Here is a 20938-nt window from a genome sequence, read left to right as displayed (position 1 = left end):
AGACATAATTAATGCGCAGTTGCTTAATTTTTTTGTTTTACAGAAAGTTGCACCAAATACATAATTTCATGAATTCAATGATACTCAATATCAGGGACTATTTCACAGATAATACCTGATTTCAAATATTCTCTCCAACCCATTTAAAATAGAAAATTCAATTTTAGAAAAAAAATTAATAGCTACTCAAGTTATTCCAGAATAACTTGGGTACCTATTAAATTAATTCCTTAAATGAAGTCTATTATATTTACATTTCTTAATATCATGCAAAGAAATCATGGCTAAATGCTTACTTCTTCTTTTTCACCAAACAGGACCAGATACTCCGACAACTGAGCTTTGACAAACCAGGCTAGTAGATCTTTCTTCACTTTGGAATCCAAAACATCAACAACAAAGCATGCTTCTCTTAACTGCCTTTGATTTGAAGGACCATACTGTTTGATGAAAAAAAAAATTATTATTCATATACTCAGTAGTTTATTTACCCTATATAATCTTTACAAGCAAAAAAGGTTAAAAAACTGCACATCAACAGGATTTGAACCTGAGGGCTAAATGTGCATGAAAGGACAATTGTGACTAGGTGACATCAAAACACCTCTAACAGCATTGTAAACAATGACTGGAAAGGCTGGAGCCAGTTGTGTATCTAAGCAGGAAATTAAAATTGTTTTGCAAACCCATTGCTAGTTTATGATCTATAAACAATTCAACTGAAAATAGTTTCTTATACACTACAAAAGGAAACTAGAACTGTCCAAAAGGGACAAATACCCCCTCTGGGTTTTTCAGAGAAGGTACCAAATCACTAATGTTTTCTAGATGTGAGAGGTGTTCACAATTTGCTTAAACATTTAGAGTGAAAATTTAATTACTCATTATATTTTTTTTAATGAATGAAACTAAGGTGCAGCCAAATAAAACATTAATACTAATAATTATAGTGTTTTTCATTACATTGAAAAAAAAATAGTTTGCAACTATCTGTCATCTTTGTGAGACATGACACTCTACAAATTGATTGTGGAAAAAAAAAATATTATAATTAATTATACAAAATCAAATTGATCTTAATACCTTTATATCAAACTCATTTTAAAAATAAAAGGCTGGTTCCAGTAACTATGTATTTTGACAGACATAAATTACAATTAAGAGACTTAGACAACAGAGATCTTTATTTCTTTCTGCCCAATTCCCAAGAGATATAGATAAGACCTGCTTGATCAGAGATGCCCTAGCCTAACAGCTTCCCACACTGAACTCTTTAAGGTATTAGGGGTGTAATAGCCATGACCTTGAATATGACTAAATTAAGCAAAGTTATAATGAACAACAATTCTGTCCATACATATTTCTTCTTTCGTTATTAATATAACTGTACCCCCTCGCCACTGATGCACCCTTAATGGACAAAGGGTACAGATATAAATTTTACCTCTGCTCTAGTTAGTCAAAGAACAGTTTAATGTTTCACGTATTCAACAGTAACACTAAGCACTATAGATTGTATATATGCATTCTTTTTAATTCAAATTCATCAGGTATGATATATGAATACTTGTAATTGAGAGAACTTGTCTACTTTTAGTGACAATTTTTGCATTTCTTGTTATAAAGCTTTTTATAATATTCTGCCAAAGAAAAATATGGTAGGAAAGATCAATAAAAGAACATTATAAATTTTGTGTGACATGTATTTGTGATAATATAACAACAACAAAAAATTATTCCATCCACAATATGTATCTATATTATACATCATAGCTATATACCCCTAAAAATGTAAGCCATTTTTTTTTTGTTAGTGGTATAGGGTAGATTATAATGGAAGAAATAATGAGCTCCAGCATATATAAATGAGAGATAATTGTCATACTCAATTCACTTCACATTAAATTCAGTTGTCCAGAAAACTGACCTCTTCTCTGACCTTGACCTAGACTAGAGTTTGCAAAATGACCTACATTTTTACAGTTCCCATGTGTATAAACGTCTTCATAGTTCAAAGTTACTTTACAATGAAGGCTAAAATATATACTGACAGAAACACTGATCAAAAGGTTAAAAAAAACTATATTGTTCCTCACATGGTAAAAATAAAATATATATAAATAAATATTTTAAATGCCCCCCCCCCCTTCTCTAAACTTATGCAGAAAATAAATAAATAAAAAAAACACATAAAATTCACCTTGACCTTACCCAGAATAAATTATTTGTTCCCATAACTGATATTTTTTTCTTTAAAGTTGTAAACATATAATTACATATTTTTTTCACTGATATATCATGTATATCTTAATCATCTCAGATATTTTATGTATGATCACTGAACGTCACTTTAATGTATGTTGCATGAGTATTTAGATATTTTCAGCCTGTTTTGTAAATTATTTTGCAAGAAAATCATTGACATTACACAAAACCTGAGAATCATTTCAATTTGCACAGCCACAGGTTTGCACGTCAACGTAAATATATCTATAGTATGCATTATATTGGTCCAATATCGTAAATTGCAGATTCTACAATACACACCATGCTATTTATATTATTACATACATTATTCTACTCAAACTGCTTGCTGATATTAAGAGAATCACAAAATTGCAATGCGAATGTAAAGTTTTTAAGCAAGGTATATACTTCGTTCGTTTTTCGAAATGGGGGCTATTTTTAGAAGTTGGAAAAACCCATGTAGTGTGTGTACATATGAAGATAACATCGTTTTGACTGCATATTTTGTCTAACCAAAATAAAGTAATGTGTTTTCTATTTAATATCATATCAATTCTTTCCTCTGATTAGTTATATTCCTTTCCTTTGGTGTATGTTTTATGATAGCGTCCTAGGCCGTCTTGACGACGTGCCATTTTTGTTTACGAAGGTGGATGTTCTAAAAACTGCCGATGTCAAACACCTCACCATTTTAACTGGAAGTGGCCTATTACACATCTAATACCTTAACTAATCTTTAACTGGATGCATGTCCACTCATTACTCCCAAGGGACAAATGGATTTACACTATCTGCTGGTAATGTAAAAACTGTCTTTTTATACTTTGTGATTTTTTTTTTTAGTTCTAATGAGTAGTTTTAAGCTGTAGTTCACATTTTTGTACAGATGTTCTAGATTCTATGTCTCAAACCTTAGATATGAACCCGAAATGACCAAGTCAATAAAAATGAAAAAAAAAAAACGTACCTGTAAAATGCAGAAAAATTACCAAATAATGTTGAAAATATCAGGTGCACATCTTCATATGGTAAATAATAAGTGTACAAATTTTCATACAAATCTAAGCAATAGTCTCTGGGAACAGATCTGTACAAAACCACATAAAAAAAATGAAAAAAACACCTGTAAAATGCAAAAAAATTATCCAATCATGATGAAAATACCAGGTGCACACCTTCATATGGCGAATAATAAGTGTTCAATTTTTCAGACAAATTCTTGCAAAAGTTTCGAGGAAATGGTCTGGACAAAATCTCGTCTACAGACAGACAGACAGACGGACATGCTAATTCCAATATACCCCCCCCCCCCTAAACTTCGTTTGCGGGGGGTAAAAATATGGAAGTTGTAATTTGTAATCAAAATTCTACAATGAAAGTTCATTTATGAAAATGAAGTCATCAAGAAGCTTTCAATGTCTTACTAATTCAGTACAGGACTATGTAATGAAACAATTATAGACTCTTTAAGTGCTGAATATGGCTTGATGTTCTCCAGAATATAGAAATATTGACTTTGGCTTTGCCCTCCATCAATATTGTTATTTTTCTGATGAATGTCAAACCATATTCACCAGTGACTCATTTTGGTCTGCGTCATGCAAAAATTACGCACAAATTTTGTTCAGGACGCATTATTTCAATATGTGTGCATCCCAATGGACGCATTGGTATAAGGTTGCCAACAACAGGTCAGATTTCACAATTCACTGTTAAACTGCATTTATAACAAGCAATAATCAGAAAATATTTGAAAGTTAAATAGCATAGTTCGATTACGTCTACTGTGGAATACTTCTGAAGCATATATGGGTGAATTAAAAAAAATGACCACCAAACTGAAATTTTTTTGAAAAATTCAACTACTTATAACATATTTTTTACTAATATCATCATATTGCAAATGCATTCTAGTTTAAAATCCTGAAGTGGCAATAGAATAGACAATTGGATTAAAAAGTTTCAGAATTTTTATTAGTAAAATTTTTTTTGAAAAAAGAAAATATCATTACACCTTAAAAGACTTTCTAAAATACATAATCACGAGAAATTATAGTTTTTTATGCTTCAAAATGCACAAGATGAAACACTTCCTTTAAGTTTGGCTTAATGGTGGCTTATATGTCCTTAATGATGGTTTAATGGTTGTCTTTAAATCACCATTAAGCACCTTTAAGCTACATTTAAGTAATAAATACACCACCATTAAGTTACCATTAAGCCATCTCAAAGTCCTTAATGGATGCTTAAAGGTAGCTTAATGGTGGCTTATAGGTGCTTAATGGTAGCTTCTAGACAATCATTAAGTCACCATTAAGCCCCCATTAAGCCAGACTTATAGGTGCTTAATGTCCAAACTCCATTAAGTTACCATTAAACCACCTTTAAGCCACCATTAAGTCACCATTATGCAGTCGATAAAACTGCTTTTATGGGTTAAATATTATTTTTATAATGATTTTTTCACAAAAATTATAAATGTCGAGTTTATACATTTGTTAATTCGGTGAAAATAATGTAAAAGAAAGAAAATTTAAAAAAAAAAATAAATGACTAAAAGAAACATTTCCAACAGGATTCGATCCCACGACCTTTAGATTGGAGGGCAAACGCTTTACCCACTGAGCTATCGAGGCTGTTGAAATTGAAGCGAAATATAAAACCTTTATTTTTAACAAAACTTGTTTGGAATGGTTACAGGTACTTGTACATGTATTTTTTTTTCCCTGATGTTTATATTTATTAATCAATAATACGAATAATTATATATATATATATATATATATATATATATATATATATATATATATATATATATATATATATTAAAAAAGAAATTTTGATAAATATATATTATTATAACAGTAACTTGATCCGAAGAGCCGTATTACATCAAGTTGACAGGCGCGGATCATCAGATCAAACGAGACGCGAAGCTCCTGTCAACGAGACGTGATACGGCTCTTCGGATCAAGTTACTGTTATAATGATAAATTTATTATATACCCCTTTACAACTAGCAAAATATAATAAAAGAAAACTTTTTGGATCAATTACGTAACTTTTATCCATTAAACAAACCATTTTGTCAAGGAACTTTTTGATGTGCCAGAATAAAAACGTCATTTATCTGTGTACTACATCATCAGTTTCAGAGAGGGGTGATATGGACTCAGAAAACCACAGTGTGGTGATCCGGAACGTCGGATCACACCGTCACGTGATTGCATAAATTCAACAGTAAAACTGAATGAAAACAGTTAGGTATATAATAAAGTTTTATATTACGTTAATATTTCTTAACCGTGGACCGGAGTTCGGTGTGAAACAGCTTTTTGATTTTAAGTAACTGAATTCCTCGTTCTGTTATTCGCAGATTTATAAGCATAAAAAGATTGAAATCCAACAGATATAAGAAAATTTTGTTATTAAAAAGGAATATCTCAGCGAAAGAGAACGAATGGGAAAAAACAGATTATAGTTCTTATAAATATGCTGCGGATATATTTACGATTTTTGACAATCTTTGCGTAACAATTAAATTAAAATATTTTTGTAACATATCATCTTCAGTTTTAATTCTTTTTATATCATTATGGGTATCAAAGTAATTGTCTTTTTGTGTACAATCATAATTTCTAATTTGTTATATGCTTGCGTAAATTTTAAGTTTTGTAAAAAATAGATCATCAAAATCTGTCACTGTACGTTCCCATGTATAGTTTCCTGTTAATTGACCAGGGACTGGTGGGGACACCTAATTAAGGTCTATTGTCTAACTAGGCGATATACTGTACACTGATTATTTTACCCCGCTTCTCAATGTGTATGAATCTGGCCGGATACCCTGTTTAATCTGATCGGCTGTTCTTCTGAAAATAACAATCATTGAAGACAGACTATATTTTGATCAATTCTTACTTCTGCATTATTTTAAATAAATACTTACTTCTGCATTATTTTAAATAAATTCTTACTTCTGCATTATTTTACATAAATTCTTACTTCTGCAGTATTTTAAAAGAAAGTAAAAAATAATGGCACTTAACCACGAATTAATTCAAATTATTCATGAATTAATTCATTGATTGGCAATATAATCTATACCTATATTTTTTTTTTATATCTTAAACATTTCTCTACCCAAAGAAAAATTAAGAGACTAAGAGATATTCCAGAAGAAAATGACACCAATTACATTTCCTATGAATTCGGCAGTGGAATGTGGTTCTCCAAACACGAAAGAAAAATATGTGATTTTTTAAGATATATATTATGTATTTATGGATAAAAATGATTTTAAAACAAGTAATCAAACAAACTGATTTTAGGGAGCGAAAATTTTAAGGCATTTGGTGAAGCTGTTCTCAGTTCCCAAGATTATACGCATTGACAAAGATGTTAGAAATTTCACAATTTTGGTAGAGGGCTCAATGCTTATTACAATCATGCCAACAGTTTGACTGCTTGATGTCCAGGGGTAAAGAAGAAGATTTTTAAAGATAGCACTAATTTTGATGGTTTTAGCCCCACCCCTCAGGCCCCAGGTTGATGATATATGCCAAAATTTGTTGAAATTGGTTCAGTGGTTCAAGAGAAGAAGCTAAAAATGTTCAAAAGTTTACGACCGACGCATGTCGCACGACGACGGACAAAAACAGATAGCAATAGGTCACCTGAGTGACTCGGGTGACCTAAAAAGTATATCACCATGACCTACTCTCGAGTCAACATAATATATGGTCCTTAGATGCATCAACTGACAATATTTGATGATCCTAGTCCTTATAGTAAGCAAAATATATACATTTTAATTAAATGTAATTTTTAGACAACTTTGAAGTGAACTTGATACCATGCCTTTTGCCCCATGGTGATGTCTTGAACAATCTTTAATCTACAACATATCCTCATCCTTTTTTTTTATATTTGGTTATAATCTGCCCAGTGGTTTTGAGAAGAATTTTTAGCAACCAGTGCTTTTGGTTTTATTTACCTAATTATCTCCCCTTGTTTAACTCTATTCCCCTTAGACCTTTTCATCCTTTCCCCCTTAATGCCACGATTTGACTCCTAGTCCCCAACTCTTAATGACTTCTGACGCACGTGTATTTTGTTGTTGATTTGGCTTGAAATTACCGCTTGTTTAAACTATCAGAGCACAGGTTGCCACCTGCAGGTTAACAATGAAATATATCGAGATTACGAACAGTATTCAAGCTCAAAAGTCCATTAAACAATAAAAAATAGGAGCAGAGCAAACACGGACCTCCGGAACGTCAGAGGAGGGATCAGGTGCCATGGTGGAGTAAGCATCCCCTGCCGACTGGGCACACCCGCCGTGTGCTCCTTGTCATGATCGGGAAAAAACGGAAAAATCCGTCAACAATTCAGTAAGTAAATAATGGCCTAACAATTAGTATGAAAAACATTAGTAAGCATTTGACTCAACGATAAATTGTATTTGCTGACAAGGTCATTGTATCGACCATAGAACTTATGAAATGATGACTTTAAACGAGACTGCTGATATTCTTGTTTCATCAACTTGTTTGTCAATAATTTACCTCGTTTTAGAAATTTTACATACGTAGAGCATGCTCTTACGTATCAAATTAACTGAGAGATATAAACCCTGTATGTAGGTGATGAAGGTATATTGCTGCATAAGTAAGGGAAGTTGACGATTGAAAATTTAAAGTCATCACGTTTATCATAAAGTTGTTATGAGGGTTGATCCAAAAGTAATGTCACAGTGTCCACATCTTTTATATTTGGCGTCAAATTATCAAAAACAATATACCAAAATATGCACATATATAAATCTAACAAACATTGTAATTTTGGTTTAATACTATTAAATTAAATTCATTTTATAGTTGTTTCAAACATTAGGCATAGGTGGTGTCGCCGTGTCACAACTAAACGTCACATTTTAAAGAGTTTTTTTAGGATGAAAAAGACAAACACATTAAACAACATCTAAATCCGTGACTAATCGGCCCATGATTTTAAAAGACAAAATTTATGTCATTTTCTAATGATCAGTTGAAAATTAAATGACGTCATTGCTATTTTTGATTATAAACATTTGTGTTTTATTTTGATGCATTGAACAAAGGACGTGTCAAAATGGATGGAAAATGCCGCAACGAGCTGTAATGCATTTTGCATTTTTATTTCAAAATGGGGAAATTACCAGTAGAGGCAATTACGTTGATTTATTAGACTCACAGTGAAAAGAATGTAAATAAGAGTCTTCCCTTGTGAAAATAGACCAGGATATCCCAAGATTTCTTGAGATTTTCTCAAGATATCTTGGTTAAAAATCCCAGGAAGTCTCAGGAAAGCAAAATATCCTGAGATATCTTGAGAATTCCTGGGACCACAATTATCCTGACCTCAGGAATATTTCACTTGTTTCATGGCAGTACAAAAATCCTGAGATGTCTTGAGATTTCCTGGGATCACAATCCTGTCATCATCCTGGGCTCAGGAATTTGACTTTGAAGTGTAAAAATCCTGAGATATCTTGAGATATTCCTGAGATCAACAATCCCCTTACTATCCTGAACTCTGGAATTTTGTCACTTATTTCAAAAACAGATCTTTCAAAAACAGATTCAAGTTCTCAAAATACATTTAAAATATATACAATGTCCCTCTGTACACTAAAAAGACAAAGAGTTATTATTTAGGCAAATTATTCTTTAATCAAATTTTTTTTCTTTGGAACTTTAAAAGTCTTTCATGATGTAAAGGTGGTAACATTGACCCCAGGGATGCATTCTGTTATTAGACCTGTAAAAGTAAAGATGCTTTATTATTCTAAAACAATCACATTAATGTTTATATTAATGGTCAAAATGAAAAAAAACAAAACATACAACTTTATGTATTTTTTTGCTTTTTACACTTACAACATCTACTTGTGTTAAAACACAACTTTACCTTCATTTAATGTTCTCTTTTCCTCGACAAGGCCCCTTTTTTGGTGAAAACACCAATAAACTGGAAGTCATCAGCTTCTCTTTACTGAAAAATATAAATGACATGTAGTTGACATATTTCTTCTTTTTAAACAAAAGACTAGTCAGCTTCTTCTTTAAAAGTGAATGAGAATGAAATTGTTAATAGGTTCTATCAGCATTTTTTCGAGTTTCTTAAAAATATCTTTTAAGTTTGAACCATTAAAAAATATCAATAAAAATATACCAAGTTTATTCCATGGGCAAGAGGTCTTCTCATCATCGTATCTTCCAATATGTTACTGCTTTTGCTATTTGTTTCTGTGGGGGAAAGATAGATCATAGAGTTTACCTATAATATTATCTATTGCTCCTGTGTCCAAGTACAATATTATTACAAATTATGCATGCACTAACCAGGTCTGGTACAATCACTAGATTTAGCTACGTAGCTTGAATTACCTACATAGCTTTATTTACCTACCTGAAGTAGCTTTATTTAGCTACTAAATCAAACTTATTTCATAAACTAGCATTTTTCCCAGAAAGTGCAGAAAATTGCACTTTGATGTAGTGATAATTTTCAACTTTTAACTCATCTGAAAACAATTCGTGAAAAAATCACTCTTGAAAATGTGTCTTTTTCTGCACAATTGCAATCAAAGTTCTAAAAGTTTTGGGACTTTAATTTGTGACCTAACCATTACTTCTTGATTGAAATAACAAAGAAAACCAGTTCTTGTTAACATGAGCACAATGTGAAGTAATCATACTTATCCATGCCTCATCGCACACAACGTGGTGTATAGTTACTCAAACAATGGAAATACATCTTTTCCTTAAAAGTGTTCAAACGCAGCAATGTTAAAACCATCTCTGCTTTAGATTGCTTTTTAAATAATAACTAAAATAAATATAAGTAGACATTTACTTGCAATTTTTTGTCTTTTTAAAATAAAAAGCAAAATTGTGAAAAGTTGCCTTGAAATAGCTAAATAAATCTACCCGAGGTAGGTAAATAAAGCTACGGTAGGTAATTTTAGCTACGTAGCTAAATGTACTGGACCTGCTAACGGGCACTGGAAGTTAAGGACCCTCTCTACACTCCACCCTTATTTCAGGGTACTTTTGTGTAGTTAGACTGACCCATCATTTGATATAGAAATAGAATAATTTTTAACCTGCACTGTATGACATAATTTAAAATAAATCCAAGTATTCTAAACAACATATTAGACCAAGATAGATTAGTTGAAAACTTTATTTGCATGTATTTTCACCATTTGAGAAAGCAAAAGTGAATTTTATTTACAATTACTTCATTATCTTTGTAGATTTTTCCTGGGTAAAAAAGGCACGCTCCCTATATTAAAAATGAATTAGTTAATTTCAAAATATCCTCCTTTACGCTATATAATTTTCTCGAAGTCCAAAAAAACATTTTTCATCAGTGTATAGAGGGTCCTTAATGTAAATATTGAGTATGTGCATGTATAAAAAATTTACATTCACTTCCAGTGCCCGTGCATGCACTTAATAATGCATATCATCACACCCTGCTTATTTAGCACATTTGTTTTATAAACGCCAAACTTCTGAAAGTGTTCAATTGGCAATTAACTCGAAATTTAAAAGAATACAATTTTCTTGTGAAATATTCGACATGATCATATTTGAACCACGATACCTATTATATTAAAGTTTAAATAAGTTTGAACTTACAACCAACGTCATGAACTATGAATATTCCCAGCTTCATTCTCTGAAATGGTGCAAATCATTGTCCCTTTTGTCGGCCTGCCTAATTGAAGACCTACAGGTAATTGAAGACCTACGGAAGACCTAGGGAAGACCTACAAAAATATGGGCTATATACAGCAAAACTGATGTGATATTCTGATTAAAAATGTCTTAAATATATAAAATACACAAAAAAGTTTTATAAAAAGAGGTTTTAAAGTGTATTTTTCAAGCTCGGTATGGGGAACTATTTCTTCTCTCAGACGACCTATCGCAAGAACGGTAACTCTGGTTAACTTGTAAACAACAACGTGTATATTATGGTAAAGTGAACAGGGAAAATGAGAATACACAAATAAAAAAATTCAAATGATATTTTTTGAGTTTTCCAATCATTTTTATAATAAAGATATAAGCTGGAATATGAATTTTGATGAGATTGATATGTATAAATTAATATTTCACATTAGATGTATACTGTCAATATTATCTATAGTCAATATTTAATTATAGTTTATTGCAATTCTTCAAACATGTAATATGTTTTATGGGATAAATATTAAATATTTTAATCTAAAATATTGATATGTATACTGTGGATTTGTCTTAAACCATGTAAGGTAAGATATCACTCTGACCTAAAGGCTTCACCACTAATGTGTTATATACACACCCTGAGGATATATCCATGTTTTGATTGCAATTATCAACATACCCCACTTGCTCTAATGAAGTTAATTTACAGTCAACAAAGCAGATATACATTTTTAAAAATCTTTTAATTATATTATCTTAATTCTTACAGAGACACTCATTGTCTGTGCTTCATGAAAGAATAAGATTTCTTAATATAAAATAACTTTTTAAACCTATTAAGTGAAGCAAATAAAAAAACTCAATGAGTTTTACATGTGACTAAAATGATAGCATTTTGAAAAAAAAAATCCAAAATGGTCACTTTTTTCTCTTAATCAAAAACATATTACAGTGGCAAAAACAATTAAAAAAAATGTATTTTAGAATAACCCGTCATGTACTCCCAGAAATACTACTTAAAACATTAAGAATAACATTAAATAAGGAATATTTTTTAAACACGTAGAGCCAAAATATACTGTATATCGTTCTTGAACATATTTTGATTAAATAAATAACTTACACTGTTTGACCTCTCCTTAAAATAAGATCAATATAATATGTCATAAACTGAAAATAAATATTAACAGATTCAGAAATATGAATATAATAAGACTTTTCAAGTGGAATTCCATGAAATATAAATTAACACGACAATTTAAAATCTACAGAATTAATCAATGAATTTATGGACTAAGCAACAAGAAATAGTTTAATATATTCTGTCTGTTATTTACATACAAAGTACACAAATTCTTTTTATAAATTAAATAAGTAACATGTAATCACTTAAATGAAATGCATGCATATTTTGAGAAAAAAAAAATCTTCTTTTGCTGTTCAGGCTCAGTGAATGCAAGAAGATTTTGTAAGTGATTGTGGCTCTGATCTTTAAGAAAAAATACTTCTGATTTTTTAAACGTTTTAACACTCTGTCAAAGCATAAACATATTTATTTATGTGTATATAACACATTATTTATTATAATATTTAATTTGTACATTGATATACCAATGAAAATAATTTTGAAAATAAATTAAAATTTTTAAAAAGAAAGAAAGGAATTCGGTTAAAAAAAAAAAAAGAAAAAAAAAAGAGTCCATGCATAGGAATCATGGAAACTTCTTATAACAATTTAATAATTCATTAAAAAAAATATACATATATTTTATGATTGATCAAATTATGGTATTATATAATATGTATATGTCTCTGCTTTGGTTAAGTTTTTTTTTTATTTTTATTTATTTTTTTTTTATTTTTTACAAAGTAGAATAATATCTAATTGAATATTCCCTTTTATTATTTCATCTTTGATTTAATTATTTCAAAATATCTTCAATGCTTCTGTTTTTCTTCATTTAACTATTGATTTATTTACATTTTTCTGATGTGTTTTGGTGAACAGCTGATTTGTTATTAACGCGAGTTATCGTTCTTGCGGTAGGTCGTCTGAGAGAAGAAATAGTTCCCCATATCGAGCTTTAAAAATACACTTTAAAACTTCTTTTTATAAAACTTTTTTGTGTACTTTATATATTTAAGACATGATTAATAAGAATATCACATCAGTTTTGCTGTATATAGCCCATATTTTTGTAGGTCTTCCCTAGGTCTTCCGTAGGTCTTCAATTACCTGTAGGTCTTCAATTAGGTATTCCCCCCTTTTGTGGGTATAAACATTCCAGGTTTTTTTCTCCAGGGATGCATTATTTCCTCACTGTCCGTTGTCTTCACTTTTTCATTACTTCAGCTTGGCATTCTTTAACGGCACACTTCATTTTCTATAGTTCGGTGTCTATTCAAAGTATAGTATCTCAAGCAAATCCAAATAAAATCTCTCCGCCGACATCTTGACCTCATCCAATTTGAAAAACGCGGATTATTGAAATGGGTCACTCTTTGTCATTAAACCGCTTGATTTCCCACACCGTACACACTTTAAGATAAGCGCACAGTTGACCAGATAACGTTTGGTAACTTGTACGCGTTTTGATTCCATACGGGATTTAGGTACTTTTCGTTTTTAGTAGAAGAGTGCAGCTATAGCCTAAATGTTGTACTTATATTACTGTAACAGTATTGTAAAAATTAATTTACGGTAAAAAAAACTTCTGAACTTGAAGTTTTTAATTATTTTGTTGTAATAAATAATTATTTTACATTATGGTGCCAATGTTTATATTTATGCAGAAAAATGTCTATTTGTCTGTTTATATCGCTGTATCTATATATAAATGTTATTATTTACATAGCTAAGACTTTGATTTTATTCCCACATTCAAAGTAGGTCCAACAAAACAGCAATTTCAATGGTAACAAGTCCTCAGATGTTATTATTGAGGGGTAAACCATAATATACACTGGCGGATTTAGAAGGGGGCCAGGGCGCCCGGGTCCCCTTTTGTGTCCAAAATATATATATAAGATTTAATAAATAATTTTTTTGGTGTGGCTGTGGGCCCCTAACCCAACTCCAACCTGGTCAGTCCCCCCCCCCCCCCCTTTTTAAAATTTCTGGATCAGCCACTGATATAGTTTTAGGCCTATTTGTTTTATTGAATAGACCTAGTGTATTCGCAAACTTAATAATGGGAGTTGTGCTGATTATAATCCCCTAGTACCTCAAGTGCACTATTCAGTATTCATCAACACATTGAAAAAATATCATACATTGTGAATGTCTCATATATTATTATATGTTGAGTCTTGACTTCAGGATATTCTAGGACTTAAAATTTAACAGTCCTCAGCTCAAGATATCCCAGGACTTATTTGATTCAGTTGGTTTTAGTTCAGAAAATGTTAAGAGTCCTGAGATTTCCTTATGTCAGGACTTGATCTCTTGTAAAAGTCCCGAAAAATCCTGGGAAAATCTTGTTCTGGTGAAGAGTTAACATGAAGTCCTGATATTTCCTGACAAAATCCTGTGCCTGATGTCAGGATATCTCAGGATTTGACAATTGTCAGGAGCAAAAATTTTGGAGAGCAGGACATGTCAGGATATCTCAGGAAAATCCCAGGATATCCTGACTTCTCCTGACCCTCCAGGATTTATTTCTGCAAGGGTTGTTTATAGATGGTTTCAGGGAATTTGGGGAGGGTGATGGGTCATTGAATGATTGGCAGAGGACAGGAAGACCAAAAGATGAGAGGTCGGACGTAAACGTTTAACTGGTGTCTGATGTCGTAAAAAGACATGCGTGTATCTGTTATGTAAAGAGATATCAACACTTTGTCTTGTGTAATGTTCAAAGAATTTTGACAGAGGACTTAATTATGAAAAGAGTGAGTGTACGGTGGGTACAAAAAATTCTTAAACAACAGAAATTTGTGAACATGTTCGTGAAACTCAAATATTTTTATTGGGAAATGTTTGAATGTATGACGGCATGTATGCATTATATGACGTTATTTAGATGCGGCGACTACCAAAATCGCACTTTGTATATAATACGATATTTATAAATGTAAAAATCATGTTGAATTGAAATTTTTAGGTCCGATTTGAAATAAATGTAGCTTCCATCATTTATAATTTTGTTGTTTTACATTGACTAGTAGCAATTTTATTAAAGTTGTGACATTACTTTTGGATCAACCTTCGTAGATTACCATTATTATGTCTTTTTCAAGTAAAATATCCAAATATGAAACAGAAGTGTCAGACTCTGTGGTATCTTTTATCTCAAGCTCACCGGGATATATCGTATCAACATAAGAATGGAAATAACCATTGTTAATTGACAATACGTCGTCGATATATCTAAATTTCAAGTTGAAGGCCACAGCAAGTGTTTTCTTTTCATGTATAAGATTTTGGACAAATTCTGCTTCATATGAATACAAGAGGCCCAAGGGCCTTAACGGTCACCTGAGTATAATACAACAATTTAGAGGATCCATAGAGTATAAAATGAACTGAAAGGTGAAGCTTTGTTGCCCAAAAGCAAGAAAAATAGAGTGATCAGGATCAAAAAATAATTAGTCTAGCATTCATTAACAGTTCATAAATTAGGTTCTAATCTGTTCCCCATTTAACACTATCACCATACAGTAAATTAAGAAACTATCACTGCTTCTGTACTATCTTAATTCCTTTTTGAAATCTCTTACATTGGCCTCTCTTGATCTTTGATGAACACTTAATAAGACAAGTTATTTTTGTCTCATTTTTATTTATCTATTACTTACAAGTCTACCTGATCATTAAAACTATGAAAGTACTTTTTGTATTATACAATAAAAATTCTTGCATAATTCTCTTATTCTATTAACCTTTCAAGTACATTATTTACAGTGATTAATTATCAAAAGTAAATAGCAAAGGGGAATAACTCCTCTCAGTAGATTACAAATTAATAGTGCCCTAGCTAGGACCAGAACAGTTGACTAAATGGTCCAGATGTTCAAATATCTGGTAAAAATACCCTTCCTTATTAAAACTTTTACTCTTTTTGCCTCTGATATGCCCAGGTGCAGAGAAGATTTTAAAAGAAATAATGCATTTTTACTACAGATTCACTAATAATCAATAGAGCCCCCCCCCCCCCCCCATCGAGAAACACCAGAGCCTCTCACCCTGGGACCAGAAGTTTGCACATCATAAGTAATCACTTTGTTTATCTGCGTAACACTGAGGAACAGACAGGATCATTTAATAGAATTAATGCATTTTCACTATATTATCAAGAGCCCCACCCTTACACCAGCACATCTTACCTAGGGGTCATGCAATTCACTACTCTGGAAGAAGCACTCTTGCTCATCATAACTATACACTAGCTTCTTTGCTTTTTAACCAGAAGCAGAAAAGAATGTTTTCAGAGAAATTTTGCTTTTTCACAATATAATCAATAGAGCCTCCCCCCCCCCTTTTCACCAGAACCCTTGACCCTGGGGCCATGAAATTCACAATTTTGGAAGAGGCATCCTTGCATATCATAACAATGTACTTAGTTTGTTTAAATAATACCCAGGGGCAGAGAAGAAGAGTTTAAAGAAATAATTCACCTTCACTATAGGATCTATATGGCCCCACCCTAGCACCAGAACCCCTGTCCCTGGGGCCATGAATTTCACAATTTTGGAAGAGGCATCCTTGCTTATCATAACAATGTACTTAATTTGTTTAAATAATACCAAGGAGCAGAGAAGATTTTTAAAGCATTAATGCATTTTCACTATATAACTAGAAATATGTCCATAGGACATGAATGCCCCGCCAAGGGTATATTAGTAATGCAACATTTTAACACAAATTGAGAAAAGTGAGGTCAAGGTCAAAGGAAAGGTCAAGGTCAAAAAATATTGCTGCAGTTGAATAGCTTACATCAGTATGTATCAGCATATGACGTTTGATTCAGAAACTAATTTAAGAAAAGTGAGGTCAAGATCAAAGGAAAGGTCAAGATCAAAAAATGTTGATGTAGTTGAAAAGGTTACATCAGTATGTATTAGCATATGAAGTTTGATGAAAATATTATGAATGGTTTCTTTAAAACTTAGCTAAACACTAATTTAAGAAAAGTGAGGTCAAGGTCAAAGGAAAGGTCAAGGTCAAAAAATATTGATGCAGTTGAATAGCTCTCATCAGTATGTATCAGCATATGAAGTTTGACACTAATTTAAGAAAAGTGAGGTCAAGGTCAAAGGAAAGGTCAAGGTCAAAAAATGTTGATGCAGTTGAAAAGGTTACATCAGTATGTATTAGCATATGAAGTTTGATGAAAATATTATGAATGATTTCTTTAAAACTGAGCTAAACACTAATTTAAGAAAAGTGAGGTCAAGGTCAAAGGAAAGGTCAAGGTCAAAAAATATTGATGCAGTTGAATAGCTCTCATCAGTATGTATCAGCATATGAAGTTTGACACTAATTTAAGAAAAGTGAGGTCAAGGTCAAGGGAAAGGTCAAGGTCAAAAAATGTTGATGCAGTTGAATAGCTCTCATCAGTATGTATCAGCATATGAAGTTTGTTAAAAATATCTTGAATGGTTTCATTAAAACAGAGCTAAACATTAATTTAAGAAAAGTGAGGTCAAGGTCAAAATAAAGGTCAAGGTCAAAAAAATGTTGATGCAATTGAATAGCTTACATCAGTATGTATCAACATATGAAGTTTGATTACACTATCTTGAATGGTATCTTTAAAACTGAGCTAAACACTAATTTAAGAAAAGTGAGGTCAAGGTCAAAGGAAAGGTCAAGGTCAAAAAATGTTGATGCAGTTGCATAGCCCTCATCAATATCTATCAGCATATGAAGTTTGATAAAAATATCTTGGATAGTTTCTTTGAAACTGAGCTTTGAACAGAGCTAAACGCAAAGTGTGACGGAAGGACAGACGGAAGGACAGAAGGACGGAAGGACGGAAGGACGGAAGACGGACATGACAAACACTATATGCCCCGGCCATATTCATGGCGGGGCATAATAAATAGAGCCCCACCCTAACACCAGAACCCCTGATCCAGGGGCCATGAATTTCACAATTTTGGAGGAGGCATCCTTGCTTATCATAACTATGTATTCAATTTGTTTCAATAATACCCAGGAGTTGAGAAGAAGATTTTCAAAGAAATAATGCACTTTCACTATATGATCTATATAGCCCCACCCTAGCACCAGAACCCCTGACCCTGGGGCTATGAATTTCACAATTTTGGTAGAGTCACCCTTGCTTATCATAACTATGTATTCAATTTGTTTCAATAATACCCAGGAGTAGAGAAGAAGATTTTCAAAGAAATAATGCACTTTCACTATATGATCTATATAGCCCCACCCTAGCACCAGAACCCCTGACCCTGGGGCCATGAATTTCACAATTTTGGTAGAGTCACCGTTGCTTATCATAACTATGTATTCAATTTGTTTCAATAATACCCAGGAGTAGAGAAGAAGATTTTCAAAGAAATAATGCACTTTCACTATATGATCTATATAGCCCCACCCTAGCACCAGAACCCCTGATCCTGGGGCCATGAATTTCACAATTTTGGTAGAATCACCCTTGCTTATCATAACTATGTATTCAATTTGTTTCAATAATACCCAGGAGTAGAGAAGAAGATTTTCAAAGAAATAATGCACTTTCACTATATGATCTGTATAGCCCCGCCCTAGCACCAGAACCCTGACCCTGGGGCCATGAATTTCACAATTTTGGTAGAGGGTTCAATGCTTATTACAATCATGTCAACAGTTTGACTGCTTGATATCCAGGAGTAAAGAAGAAGATTTTTTAAGATTGCATTAATTTTGGTGGTTTTAGCCCCACCCCTCAGGCCCCAGGGGGGCAGGGACCATGAAATTCACAATTTTTGTCCCCCTTTACCCACAGATGCTATATGCCAAAATTGGTTGAAATTGGTTGAGCAGTTTCAGAGAAGAAGCTGAAAATGTTTAAATGTTAACGTACGACACACGATGGACGACGACGGACAAAAACGGATAGCAATAGGTCACCTGAGTGACTCAGGTGACCTAATAAAAAAAAAGGTCTGCTAATAACGGGGCACAATTGGTACCCATGGGAATTCCAATAGATTGTTGGAAAACCTGGTCTCCAAAAACCACATAGATACTGTCAATCAGAAACTCAAGCATCTTTTTAATGTCAACTTCAGAGTACTTGTGTGTACAATCAGAATGTTTTTTAACAAAGTAATTTTGCAAATGGCCAATGACAAGGTAAGTAAATTTGTGAGTTCCATTTTTATTGAAAATGATACCAAAAAGTTTTTAAGCTGTTGATTTTGGTAAATTCTTGAGAATTCAAATTTTCCAAAAGTTCTTTTGAATTTTTAAGTATCCACATCTGATTTACACCACTTCTCGAATATATTGTTGCACAGAACTCTTGAAGTTTCTCCTTCACTACTGTTAATATCTTAGTGAGGAGTAGAAAAAAGAGGCTTGGTTGAACATTTACTGAAACCCGCTATGTATCTTTGTTTGTAAAGATTTTTATGAAGTTTCGGAATCCAATATAGATATGGTAATTCTAATTCATTTTGGTTGTTTTGAATATTACAAATATTCAAAACTGACATATGATTTTGAAGAATTTCTTCCTTAGAAAGGGAACTATGAGTATAAGTTGGATTACCACTTGTAGAATTAAATCCAAGTTCCTCTAAAATACATTTAATATAATGAGCCTTATAAACAAAGACAATTTTGTTACCTGCTTTGTCATCTTCACTAGCCAAGAGCTTCTGATACGCTACTCTCCTCATAAGCCCTTGGCATACGGTGTTAAAAAAAGTTGGGATTTTTTTCTCAAGTTGTGATTGGAGTTGATCGACATCGTTCGACCAATCAGCAATTGTTTTTTGTAAATGACAATATTTGCGTTTGGGATATATCTTGACTCTTTAATATCGGTAATGTAAAACGCAAGTAAACAATGGTCCGTAAGATAACATGCCATTCTATGAATAGCGATATGGTGTCATCCAATTTCTAAAGCAACGTGCAAAATATGTGATTAAGAATCTATACTGAAGATGTAGATTTGCATTTTAACATGTTTAAATAACAAATTAACATAACTCAATACCTTCTTTTTAATAATTCTTTAAAAAAAAAAATTTTTTTTAATACGCTTTTTATTTCTGTCGATGACGCAATCTGTGCATACCTGATAAGAATCATGATCACATGACAAAAACAATCCCGTCTTTTGTCAGCACCGTATGCCAAGGGTTTATGAGGAGAGTAGCGTATCAGAAACCCTTGGCTAGCAAAGATGCTGCTTTGTCAGCAGGGACCAGTACGTACTGATCATGTAATCTGTCTAATTCATTTTTTCACTTCTGGATTATTGAATACAGAAGGAATAGATGATTGTATCATACTACACTTAGAAATCACGTGATTTACCTGTGTAAACAAATCAAAGAATCATGTAAAGTCCCATCAAAATTCAAAATGGCGGACTGTTACATACGATGTTTTCTTGAGCATAAAACTTGGTCAATATGCAATATTTTTTCATCCAGTAATACATTACACGGAATTCAAGCTCTTATCTACCTATTTCAAGAAAGTTTTATAAATTATTATGATCTACATGTATAATATACTCTAGAATAAGATACGAAAATGCTGCGAAGTTCGGTACTGCCCAGTGCCGATTTTGTTACCTGTTTCTTAGAAATTCAGTAGATACTATCCATTTTACACATATTTATAAATGTAAAGACGTAGAAAATAATTATTTTAACAGAATTTGACCATTCAAGTAAACAAAAACGTTCAGAAACCATGTTTTATCACGTTAGTCTGAAAATAAGTTGGCGAGATTGACACTGAAGTATCACAACAATTTATTCATTTC

At 32.1% G+C, this 20938-nt stretch overlaps 1 protein-coding gene and 1 long non-coding RNA gene across 2 annotated transcripts in view; both read right to left on the bottom strand.

Annotated features, from left to right (window-relative positions):
• Positions 1-20938, bottom strand: part of LOC133206147 (vacuolar protein sorting-associated protein 53 homolog) — a 540720-nt gene that overhangs the window by 305707 nt on the left and 214075 nt on the right. Inside the window, exon 7 of the mRNA XM_061342079.1 lies at positions 297-440. Coding sequence (XP_061198063.1) covers positions 297-440 — 144 coding nt within the window. The remainder of the gene's footprint in view (positions 1-296; positions 441-20938) is intronic.
• LOC133206158 (uncharacterized) lies at positions 8975-11007 on the bottom strand. Its single transcript, XR_009723712.1, has 4 exons — positions 10938-11007; positions 9463-9536; positions 9199-9282; positions 8975-9048 (listed from the first exon to the last, which is right to left on the bottom strand). It is a non-coding gene; the product is annotated as an uncharacterized LOC133206158 (long non-coding RNA).

Source organism: Saccostrea echinata, unplaced genomic scaffold (genome assembly GCF_033153115.1).
Source record: "Saccostrea echinata isolate AGI-Se365-2 ecotype Australia unplaced genomic scaffold, CSIRO_AGI_Sech_v1 ptg000054l, whole genome shotgun sequence".
Lineage (NCBI taxonomy): Eukaryota > Metazoa > Mollusca > Bivalvia > Ostreida > Ostreidae > Saccostrea > Saccostrea echinata.
The sequence above is the reverse complement of the archived record's forward strand: the minus strand, read 5'-3'. Positions and strand labels throughout refer to the sequence as shown.